The 12,459-nt window shown below is 49.0% G+C and overlaps 1 protein-coding gene across 1 annotated transcript; it reads left to right on the top strand.

Annotated features, from left to right (window-relative positions):
• Window positions 1-7,496: 7,496 nt before the first annotated feature.
• On the top strand, window positions 7,497-8,830 carry myf6 (myogenic factor 6). Its single transcript, XM_056275638.1, has 3 exons — window positions 7,497-8,126; window positions 8,369-8,462; window positions 8,579-8,830. Exons 1-3 carry the CDS (start codon window positions 7,581-7,583, stop codon window positions 8,668-8,670), a joined length of 732 nt encoding a protein of 243 aa, XP_056131613.1. The 5' UTR covers window positions 7,497-7,580; the 3' UTR covers window positions 8,671-8,830.
• The last annotated feature ends 3,629 nt before the right edge of the window (window positions 8,831-12,459 follow it).

The raw sequence follows: 12,459 nt of genomic DNA, 5'->3' as shown, positions 1-12,459 counted from the left end.
CCTGCGTGGCACGTGGGTTTTGCACAGTGGTCCCAGCTGCTCTCCGTGCACGTGTTTTGAATACGGCGCATGAAGGCCACCTGGGCATTGTGAAACTGAAACAGCGCTGCCGAGACCTGGTGTGGTGGCCGGGGATAGACAGAGATATTGAGGCTCTGGTGAAGGACTTTTCTGCCTGCCTTGTGAGTGGCAAGACCGGCCACCAGGCTCCCCCACCCCTGCAACCTCTCGCCTGGCCCTCTCAGCCCTGGGAACACCTGCAGTTGGACATTTGTGGTGAGATCCATGGAGTTCCCCACCACCAACGCTTCATGGTGGTCGCCTACGATCTACACTCAAAATGGCCTGAACTCACCACTTCCGGCACTGTGACCTCACAGATCATCATCGACTTCCTGGACTCTCTTTTCTCTCGCTGGGGCCTCCCAAAGGCCATCACCACTGACAACGGCCCTCAGCTGGTCTCTGCTGAGTTCACTGCTTATCTCGAAAGCAAGGGCATCCGTCATATACGCACTGCGTACTACCACCCCCAGGCCAATGGCGGCGTTGAACGTTTTCACCAGTCACTGAAGAACGGCCTCAGAGCAAACATGGCCCAAGGGTGCTCTTTCACGCAGGCCATCCGTCACACTCTGCTACACTATCGGGCCACACAGCACTCGACCACAGGCGTCTCCCCAGCCTCTCTCATGCTAGGCCGGGAACTGTGCATGCCCCTTGACAGGCTCCGCCCCTCCACACCTCAGGCACCTCCCTCTGGGGTCAGAGCCTCAGTCACTCGTCAGCAGACGCGGATGAAGCAACGGTTTGACCAGTCAAAACGAACCAGGGTGCCAGACATCAATGTGTCAGACTGGGTCAGGGTCCGCAGGCCCCACAGGGACAATAAAATGGCTTCATACTGGTCCTCTCCTCTCCAAGTCACCCGTCAGCTGGGCCCAGCCACTTACCTCCTCAGCGATGGCACTCGGTGGCACTTCAGTCGTCTACGGAAGGTGTCAGCTCCGCCACACACAGCTGGTGACACAACCATAGCCATTCCCTCAGCATGGCGAGACGCCCCGGGGCTTCATGCAGCTCCTACACGGGCCCCAGACATTCCTGGGCCTCAGCTCCCCCTGCCATCTCCCTCCCCACCTCGGCCTGCCCAGCCTCAGGCCGCCCCGCGACCTGTTCGCACACGTTTACGCCCTGGCCACCTAGAGGACTTTGTGTCAACCTTTCATGTTTGAAATCCTGCCGGGGGGGGGGGGGAATGTTATGTATGCACACATCGACAGTGCTGCATTTGATTTGGTGCTGTTCTATTGTGCTGGGATCGATTGGTGATGCCTGCGGGCTCTGGGTTGTTTGATCGGGTCTGCCTTTGATGCTGTGTCAGTCTAAATAAAGAATGCCACGGAGAGGTTGTGTCGAGCGACAGCGCTGTGTCCTGACGTGATTTCTAAACATAATACCCCCCCCCCGAACAAGCGCCCCGACCGACCAGAGGAGGCGCTAGTAAAGTGACCAGGACATATTCCCGCCCGCGGAAGCGGCCACTTGTGTCTGTAGGGACGCCCGACCAAGCCGGAGGCAACACGAGGTTTCGAACCGGCGATCCCCGTGTTGGAAGGCAACGGAGTAGACCCCCCACGCTACCCGGACGCCAAGGTTGACATTATTCTAGATGTAATACAGTCAAAATGTTGTAGTCGTATCATCAAGTACAGGAGTCTTCACGAGTTAACTTGGTCCATTGGTCACTGGCGTGCTGAAATGACGTTGGTTTAACAACTCGTCATGCTTGACAAGCGATATAATCAATATCATAATGAAAACGGCACAGCGCCATCTGATCCCTTCTTCCTCAATTAGCAAAGCACTCTTGACACGAATAGAAGGAAAATGTTTATTACCCTCAGTTAGTCCACATCTGAGTATCTGAGGACCACTTGAGAGAACGTTCTTCCTGTAGTCTTGGTTTCCCATGACACAGAAGAAACTGCAAATACCAACACGGCTGGGAGAGCTGATGTGCTTTCTGCCGATGCCGCTATTTTTTAATTAAGAGCCATGACCTTTGAAAACGAAACGCATCATCGATCGGTGTAAATTAATACAGCCATCTGACCGGAAAAGCTGGTTTGAGGGGGCTTGTTGCGTTGTTTTGTTGTTTTTGTGGAAGACGAAGAAGATGAAGACGAAGAAGAAGAAGCAGAAGAAGAAACTGATTGACAGTACACTCTCTTGTCTACATGCGGACCTCCTTCCACGACCTTTACGCCCCTGACCTTCCCCTCGATCGAATCACGCGGTTATTTTGAGTGGCGTCATTACGTCGGCCCATGCGCGTGGAGTGGGACCTCGTCTGGAGGTGATGTGTGAATTGGTTCTGTGACAGGAAGTGAAGTCTTTGTTGGACAGGTTATTGTGAAGGAGTGACTTTGTTCATATTGTTAAAAAGATGTCGTCTGTTTTTTTGTTCAATTTTCTTTTTGTTATGTAGACTTGTTTTTAGATTAAAAAACTCTCTCTCTCTCTACCCCCTCTCTTTGTCTCTTTACCCCGCTCTCTCTCACTCTCTCTCTCTCTCCCCTCCCTCTCTCTCTCTGCCCCCTCTCTTGCTCTCTCTACCCCTCTCTCTCCCTCTCGCTCCCCCTCTCTCACGCTCTCTCTCTCTCTCTACCCCTCTCTCCCTCTCTACCCCTCTCTCCCTCTCTACCCCTCTCTCTCTCTTGCGCCCTCTCTCTACCTAACCCCCTCTCTCTTTCTTTCTCTACCCCTCTTTCTCTCTCTACCCCTCTCTCTACCCCTCTCTCTCCATCTCTACTCCTCTCTCTCTCCCTCTCTCGCGCCCTCTCTCTCTCTTTCTTTCTCTCTACCCCTCTTTCTCTCTCTCGACCCCTCTCTACCCCCTCTCTCTCTCCGTCTCCCGCTCCCTGTCTCTGTCTCCCTCTCCCGTCTCTCTCCCCCTCTCGCTCTCTGCCCCGCTCTCTCTACCCCCCTCTCTCTCCCTCTCCTCCCCCCCTCGCTCTCTCTCAGAGGCCAGGTCCTGTGCGTTGGGTTTTCGGGGCAGGGGTGTCCTATGATTCTCCCTGACAGCTGAGGCCTCACCCCTCTTGACACTGACGGGAATTTATGGTCCCCTCCAGGACGCACGGTAGCCCCGGGGAGAGGAGACACACGGGAGGGAGCGGCGCAAAGACAACACCCCGTTGTAAGTCTCATGCTCCCGCTGGCGTCCTTCAGGATATTAGCGTTTCATTACACTTTAACGATCAAGGCTGCAATAGGTTACAGTCTGGGATAAGCCAGGTTTAATTGATGCACATGTGCTGTTGTAATGAAGGGGGAATAGAAAGAGCTGTGTAACACAGCCCAGGATTTGCACGCTGAAACGTGCAGGGAGAGTGGCAAGGGAAGGCAATGTGCAGAGCAACGTGTCTTGCTTCAGTTTTTATGCTAGCCATGGAGCGATCAATAGACAAATGCACGCACCCACGCACACGCGCACGCACACACACCAATCTGCTGCAAAACCTTTGGCGAAGGCCACAGTCCTTTGCAGGTGTAACACCAAGGACTGTCTCTGAAGGATGAAAAACAAGCTGACGTGATCTCTGATAAGATACCCATCCTGCGAGAAGAACGGTTCCACTTCCTTCACTGCTCGTCCTTGCAGCGATGACGGCGCTGGAGAATCCAAACATTCGACAGCAACGCATTCAAAATGTTCATGAAAAGTCACAAAGAGGTTTTCCTGCCCCCCCCAAATCACCAAGTCTTTTTTGCACCCATCCAAAAAAATGAGACGGACGCCTTTACCCATTACCATTTCAACATTACGTCCTGTTGAAAGTCCCTTGGGTGTAGTGAAATCGGGCCTGCGGGGCATAATGGCACACCAGTTGTCCCAGTCAGACATGCACTGGCCCGGCTTGCCGACAGCCGCTCCCAGGGGTATCCTGGCTGCGGGTCGGCCCCCTCATCATCGGGTCTGCTCCCCTGAGCCGAACCTGTTTCATTTGATGGGAGAGATGGGAGGGTGGGCGGCCGAGGAATGGATACCGTACTCACCGAGCACGGCACGCGGGGTGGGGGGGTGGGGTGGAGAATGGCAATGACAGAGCGGTGGCAATCAAACGAGCAACGAAATGTATCATAGCCAAATGTTTTCCACGGATATTGGGATAACTTCCAAGGTTCGACTGCACTGAGCTGGCTGTATAGGCCACTGTTGCCCCGCAGAGGTATTTCAGATGCCTGGACACGCAAAGGAACTGTGATTCTTAGCCTTCAACAACAACGTAATAGGAGCTGGGGGATGCAGAATGGGGGTGTAGGATGGGGGTGCAGAATGGGGGTGCAGAATGGGCATGCAGGATAGGGGGTGTAGGATGGGGGTGCAGAATGGGGGTGCAGGATGGGGGTGCAGGATGGGGTTGGGGTACAGAGGGACATCCAAAGGTTAGAACTCCATTATGACCAGTTATGTCTCAGAGCAGCAGCAATACTTTACTCATATTTATGTGCCCTCCCGCCCCCTCGTCCCCCCACACACACTTCTCTCTCAAACACACAAACACTGCTACACAACTGCTGTTGCTACGACATCACAAACCCTGACAGCAAACACACCAGCCCCTCCAGTCATAGCATGTATAGCGACCATTTGAACGTGCGTCGGTGTTTAGGAGTCACGCAGCATCAGAGAGGACAAAAAGGTTGCCCGGCTAAGATTTCACAAAGCGGGGTCGTAAAAGGAATACAGAAATAGGAATTCCTCACATTCCCACCGGCAGATTATCCATGCGTGGCCTTTGCAGATCATAGAAAAAAAATGTCAAAGGTCGCGTCACACCTCTGTCGAAGCTTTCATCTATCTGATAGATTTGAGACGATTGAGCCCCCCTCTTATCTATTTATACCGCACGCGTGGGTTTTTCCAAGTCATTCTTGACTCGGCACATTCCTCTCTATTTATGCCGGGGACGTGCCACAGCTTACAGTTGGGCCCACCGTCCTCGCAGCGCCGGAACCCCGCCGCAAACCCCGCACGGATTACAGACAACTGCACTTGGTTGTGAAGAATACTCATGATAATACGATAACTGTACATTTAATCCTGAACATCAGCGCTACTGTAACTACATTACTATCTAACTATCTACATTACTCCCTAGCTGTACCATGACATGCCCGTTACATTACTACCTACCTATACCATGACATGCCCGTTACATTACTACCTAGCTATACCATGACATGCCCGTTACATTACTACCTAGCTATACCATGACATGCCCGTTACATTACTACCTACCTATAGCATGACATGCCCGTTACATTACTACCTACCTATACCATGATACGTCCGTTACATTACTACCTACCTATACCATGACATGCCCGTTACATTACTACCTAGCTATACCATGACATGCCCGTTACATTACTACCTACCTATACCATGATATGCCCGTTACATTACTACCTACCTATACCATGACATGCCCGTTACATTACTACCTACCTACACCATGATATGCCCGTTACATTACTACCTACCTATATCATGATATGCCCGTTACATTACTACCTACCTATAGCATGACATGCCCGTTACATTACTACCTACCTATAGCATGACATGCCCGTTACATTACTACCTACCTATACCATGATATGTCCGTTACATTACTACCTACCTATAGCATGACATGCCCGTTACATTACTACCTACCTATAGCATGACATGCCCGTTACATTACTACCTACCTATACCATGACATGCCCGTTACATTACTACCTACCTATACCATGATATGCCCGTTACATTACTACCTACCTATATCATGATATGCCCGTTACATTACTACCTAGCTATACCATGACATGCCCGTTACATTACTACCTACCTATACCATGACATGCCCGTTACATTACCACCTACCTATACCATGATATGCCCGTTACATTACTACCTAGCTATACCATGACATGCCCGTTACATTACTACCTACCTATACCATGACATGCCCGTTACATTACTACCTACCTATACCATTACATGCCCATTACATTACTACCTACCTATAGCATGACATGCCCGTTACGTTACTATACCATGACATGCCCATTACATGGCATTGCATGGCCCATTCATTCTCCTCTCTGGCAAAATGATTGTTCAGTTTGTTGGTGAGGACTGGCTGAAGCTGAACTGTTGAAATGTAAATATCTGCGGGCGTCCGGGTGGCGTAGCAGTCTATTCCGTTGCCTACCAACACGGGGATCGCCGGTTTGAGTCCCCGTGTTACCTCCGGCTTGGTCGGGCGTCCCTACAGACACAATTGGCTGTGTCTGCGGGTCAGAATATGTCCTGGTCGCTGCACTAGCGCCTCCTCTGGTCGGTCTGCTGGGGGGGGGGGGGTAGCGTGATCCCACCACGCCCTACATCCCCCTGGTGAAACTCCTCACTGTCAGGTGAAAAGAAGCGGCTGGCAACTCCACACCCAGATAGCAAATGTGCTGTGGCCCGGACCCGTCCCACAGCAGACACTTCATCCGGCCCACATACCATGTGGAATGATTGCACTCGGCCGGTCCGCTCCTGTTTGCAAGATCTGGGCCAGAACCAAGCCATAGTAATGCCGCATGTGTCACATTTTTGCCAAAGGTGGCCCATATTTGTTTCGTGATATTTGGGCCATATTCACCATTTACCACACGGGCCACTTCAGGATCACATCCGGATCACATGTTGCCGAGAACACCGCATCTTTGCCAAAAAAAGGTCCACATTTTATTTGGGCCATATTTGCTATTAGACATGTGTGCCACTTCAGGCTCACGTCTATTTTGTCAGGGCCAGAAGAAGACCATCAGTGCCGCATCACTGCCGGAAGTGGCCCACATCCGGATGCTGTCTGGGCCTGGTGAAACTCCTCACTGTCAGGTGAAAACAAGCGGCTGGCGACTCCACATGTATCGGAGGACACATGTGGTAGTCTGCAGCCCTTCCCGGCTCGGAAGAGTGTGGTAATTTGGCCGGATATAATTGGGGAGGGAAAAAAGTGGGGGGGGCGGAATCTACATAAATGTGAATATCTCATTTGCCATGTCAGCTAACGGTGACCATGTAAGGGCTGCAGCGCGGGCCTGCAGGTGCTGTACTGTACTGTACTGTACTGTACTGTACTGTACTGTACTGTGATGTCTCATAGGATCACACTGCACTGCTACTTTTGCTCCATGCCTTATGGCCACTCGCTGCTGTGCACACTACCAACGTGCAGACATTTCAAAAAGAGGCTGTCTTGATTGAAATGTTCGCTCGAGAGCCCCCTCAAACGCACATTTATTTTCAACACCAAAGTCAGCAGCTTGTAAAGAAGAGCCATTAAGAAAAAAATAGAGGAGTTTGAAACAGTGCGACAGCCAAAGTGTTGGATAGAGTTTCACATTCTATATATAAGCCTGGCGACTTGTGTCACTGCGCTATTTAAATGCCAGAGGCGCCCTGTCCGCAAAAAAGAAAAAATAGAAGAAAAAAAAAGAAAAAAAAACAACACAAGAGGGGCACACTTAACAATATGATGGACCTTTTTGAGACCAACGCTTATCTTTTCAACGATCTGCGCTACTTGGAGGAGGGAGATCATGGACCGCTGCAGCACTTGGACGTGGACGGGGTGGGGGCGGGCGTGGGGGTCGCCACGTCCCCTCTGTACAGCGGGAATGACAGCCCGCCGTCGACGGGGCCGGAGAACGGCCCGTCGGAGACCGGGGGGGAGAGCAGCGGGGAGGAGCACGTCCTAGCGCCGCCGGGTCTGCAGCCGCCGCACTGCGAGGGCCAGTGTCTCATCTGGGCTTGCAAGACGTGCAAGAGGAAGTCCGCGCCGACGGACCGGAGGAAAGCCGCCACGCTCCGAGAGCGGAGGAGGCTGAAGAAGATCAACGAGGCGTTCGACGCGCTGAAGAAGAAGACCGTGCCCAACCCGAGCCAGCGGCTGCCCAAAGTGGAGATTTTACGCAGCGCCATAAGCTACATAGAGAGGCTGCAGGACCTGCTGCAGGGGTTGGACGCGCGGGACGGCACGCAAGGGGACGGCTCGTATCGCCTCGGCGTCAAGCAGAATGTAAGTCCCTTCCCTTTTTTCTCTTCTTCTTCTTCTTTTTTTTTGGATAACACTGCCACTTTTCGGTCTTTACGCACGAAAAGTCCCATTGCCCATGCGCGAACCTCAGTGTGCGCGCAGCTGCGTTAGAGCCCACGTCCATGTAGTGGGGGTCTACCTCCGAATTCTGCACAGCCGGGACTCATGTTGGCTTTGTGTGTGCTTGGCAACCCTCGCCTAACAGTTAATCCATATTTGTTCAGGTGGCCAACAACGAGTTCCATTGGAAAAAGGGCTCTGAGACCTGGCACACCTCTGCTGACCATTCCTGCGCGCCAATGACGAATCACAAAGAAGGTCGGGGCCCGAGCCTGAAATAGAAACAGGCCGGGGAGAAATCCTGTGCACCAAAATCAGTCAAGTGGGGCAGTAGCCATAACCTAATGTCGCCTCTCTTTACATATCTGTTTTAGGTACCAGCGAGTCCTCGGCGTCCACCAGCCTGCTGCGTCTCTCGTCTATCGTGGACAGCATCACGAACCGAGAAGGCATGTCAGAGAACTGAAGACGGAGGCCTTGCCTTTGCAGATGTGTGTCGATGCAAGCGGTGCCTCTGGTGTTCCACATTTCCGTCTCCATCCTCGATTGTCATTTCCACCTCTACCGGTCATTCGAGCGTGTATGTGTTATGTGTTCGTGTGTGCACACGGGAGAGTTAAAGGCAACGGCTGAAAGGTTGACATGTACATATTTTATAGTGTTGTGATATTTTAAAGTACTTAACTTATTTTGTACTCCGAAGCAATGACTCAAGCAAAGCCGATGTCACGTTTAATTATTTGTATATAAAATCTGCCGACAAATAAATTACCGTTTTGCAAGATGGTCAACGTCACTGACGTGCTCATTGCTCCGTTGTTACTGGCATGCAGGACTCTTTGCAGACCGTCAGACAGCCTCGTTGACAAACACACGCCATGCACGCCTCGGACCATAGCTCGAGTCTTGCCGCGTCTTAGAGCCACAGGTTATTTGAACTGAGGGAGGCCATTGCCAGCCTACCAGTATGGTCTGGCCTACCAGTCCTCCCAGCAGCATCCACGGGTATTAGAGGTCCATAAAACCTGTCTGAGTGCCCCGCTGTCTGGGCCGCCGGCCCGCGGCAGTAACCCGAGTCCCTTCCAAACACGCGGGGCCTCCATCATGTCCGGACATGGCAACTCAGGCCGCAGGTATGAGTGCAAAGCCCAGTGGGATAATGAAGCTATCAGGCCGATTCGCCATCACTTGTTCCATCATCACTTGGCTGAAGTGTTTACATGTGAGTTACTGAAGCACCGAGCGGCTGTTCCCACAGCCTTGACACAACGACTTAAAGCAAGGCCCCTGTCTCTGATGTCCCGCTGAACTGCTGAACCGGCTTAGAGCGCCACGCCAGGACGAAGAGTGGCCTGGAGAGTCTTCCTCACATCTCAGTAGATGACACACACAAGAAGAGGCATGCAAATGACGCACACACACACACGCAAGAAGGCCTAAGTTATAGACTCAAACAGTGGCTTTAAAACACACAGACTATAAGCAATATATATGCTACAATACACAAGCATATATATATATATACACTACCGTTCAAAAGTTTGGGATCACCCAAACAATTTTGTGTTTTCCATGAAAAGTCACACTTATTCACCACCATATGTTGTGAAATGAATAGAAAATAGAGTCAAGACATTGACAAGGTTAGAAATAATGATTTGTATTTGAAATAAGATTTTTTTTACATCAAACTTTGCTTTCGTCAAAGAATCCTCCATTTGCAGCAATTACAGCATTGCAGACCTTTGGCATTCTAGCTGTTAATTTGTTGAGGTAATCTGGAGAAATTGCACCCCACGCTTCCAGAAGCAGCTCCCACAAGTTGGATTGGTTGGATGGGCACTTCTTTGAGCAGATTGAGTTTCTGGAGCATCACATTTGTGGGGTCAATTAAACGCTCAAAATGGCCAGAAAAAGAGAACTTTCATCTGAAACTCGACAGTCTATTCTTGTTCTTAGAAATGAAGGCTATTCCATGCGAGAAATTGCTAAGAAATTGAAGATTTCCTACACCGGTGTGTACTACTCCCTTCAGAGGACAGCACAAACAGGCTCTAACAGGTACTATTTAATGAAGATGCCAGTTGGGGACCTGTGAGGCGTCTGTTTCTCAAACTAGAGACTTTAATGTACTTATCTTCTTGCTCAGTTGTGCAACGCGGCCTCCCACTTCTTTTTCTACTCTGGTTAGAGCCTGTTTGTGCTGTCCTCTGAAGGGAGTAGTACACAACGGTGTAGGAAATCTTCAATTTCTTAGCAATTTCTCGCATGGAATAGCCTTCATTTCTAAGAACAAGAATAGACTGTCGAGTTTCAGATGAAAGTTCTCTTTTTCTGGCCATTTTGAGCGTTTAATTGACCCCACAAATGTGATGCTCCAGAAACTCAATCTGCTCAAAGAAGTGCCCATCCAACCAATCCAACTTGTGGGAGCTGCTTCTGGAAGCGTGGGGTGCAATTTCTCCAGATTACCTCAACAAATTAACAGCTAGAATGCCAAAGGTCTGCAATGATGTAACTGCTGCAAATGGAGGATTCTTTGACGAAAGCAAAGTTTGATGTAAAAAAAATCTTATTTCAAATACAAATCATTATTTCTAACCTTGTCAATGTCTTGACTCTATTTTCTATTCATTTCACAACATATGGTGGTGAATAACTGTGACTTTTCATGGAAAACACAAAATTGTTTGGGTGATCCCAAACTTTTGAACGGTAGTGTATATATATACACATTATGATTATAATCACTTGATGATTATTTGGTGATTAATGACGGGCTTCCATAAGTAATTTTATTTGCCACGTGTGTGCTGAGTCAGCAGAACGAGCAGTTCATTTCATAATGACAACAAGTGTGAAGTTGCTTCATACAGGACAAATGAAGCTGAAACTCGAGACTAATCTGGGAGAGTATGGACTTCTTCAAAAACTACAAATTTCACCAAAAACTACGTGTGTAGCATTTTGTGTGTTATGTTTCTCTGTAGATTCTTGCTTTTCTGTTGATTTGCTGGACAGCAAAGGTTCGTTTCCGGAACAGGATCATCGTTGGGAGGGAAGCCTGTGTTTTGTGTCCCAATTCAGGGTCTGCATCCTTCGGAGGGTGCGTTCGAAGGCCGATGACGTCACAGCGCTGCGTGAAGGCTGTCCCAATTCGCACGCTCCTTTAGATGTAGCCCACAAATGCGGCCTTCTTTTCCCTCTTTTCGAAGGATCCTTTGCGGACTCCCATATCCCGAGATTCCTTGCACACCGCTGCTCCGTCCGTTATTCTCCCCAAAAACAAACAAAAATAAAATAACGGACGGCGGAAGAATGTCTATTCAAAGCACTGAGCAAGGTTTCGCTTATAAATTTAAGTATTGGGTTTTTACTCATTTGAACATCTAACGCCAGATTTGTTAAACTTCAGGGGACCTTAAAACCTCAAAATTTCTACTAAAATACTTGACGTTAGTATTGCTTACATGTAGCCACCTAGGATGCTAGCCAACGGGCTCTGCTCCCTGTTGGCCGTTGGCTCGATGTGAGGAGCTCAGTTTCAGCCTTTGAACTAAAGCCTTCTCAAGCTTCACTTTCAAATGTTAGATTTTAAGAGTTTGACTCATATCTAAGATGATCATGACATTTTATAGACTATTTATACTTCATATTATGTACACAAATGCACCAAGATGAACAAATTGTAGATTAAGTTGTGAGTCCTGCCTTATTTCCAGACTGTAAAACCAGTAAGTCTAGTTAAACGTTTGAATTATTATTAATTTAGTATATAAGAACCCTTTTGCCTGTTGACATAACACAAAACATGCTTTACATTTCATTTTGTTTAAGGGAGCAAGGAACAAACTGAAAAGTTCATCCAACTCCGTGGAGAAAACGAGCAACTTTTTACTGGAGCCAGAAATTCGGCCATTGTTGGATGGAGGTAAGGCAATAATAAGTTGCCCATTTATAAAATATACATTTTGTATGTAAAAGTTACTTAAATTAACCTAAATCAAGTACAAAGTAGAAAGCTCAAATTGAAAAGATAATCAATACAAGAAAAGGCATCATGTAAACGTTTTATTGGGAGAATCTTGGCATCCCTGTGTTAATATGATCTTATGATTACCTTTTCTCTTACATCTCTCTGGGTTTAGAACAATCCTGGAAAAAATGGGCCTACAGGGCAAAGTAGGTCCCCAACAGGCCAAAATTTTTTTTTTTAAATGGGACAACTTAAAAAAAATACAAAGTATGTACAGGT

Source organism: Lampris incognitus, chromosome 3 (genome assembly GCF_029633865.1).
Source record: "Lampris incognitus isolate fLamInc1 chromosome 3, fLamInc1.hap2, whole genome shotgun sequence".
Taxonomy (NCBI): Eukaryota; Metazoa; Chordata; class Actinopteri; order Lampriformes; family Lampridae; genus Lampris; species Lampris incognitus.
The sequence above is the reverse complement of the archived record's forward strand: the minus strand, read 5'-3'. Positions and strand labels throughout refer to the sequence as shown.

Bases quoted from the DNA above. Each gene is read 5' to 3' on its own strand.
- myf6 (XM_056275638.1), top strand. From the start codon at position 7,581: ATGATGGACCTTTTTGAGACCAACGCTTATCTTTTCAACGATCTGCGC. The intron at 8,127-8,368 runs GTAAGTCCCTTC...ATATTTGTTCAG, and splicing joins GCCTCGGCGTCAAGCAGAAT to GTGGCCAACAACGAGTTCCA. The intron at 8,463-8,578 runs GTCGGGGCCCGA...TATCTGTTTTAG, and splicing joins AATGACGAATCACAAAGAAG to GTACCAGCGAGTCCTCGGCG.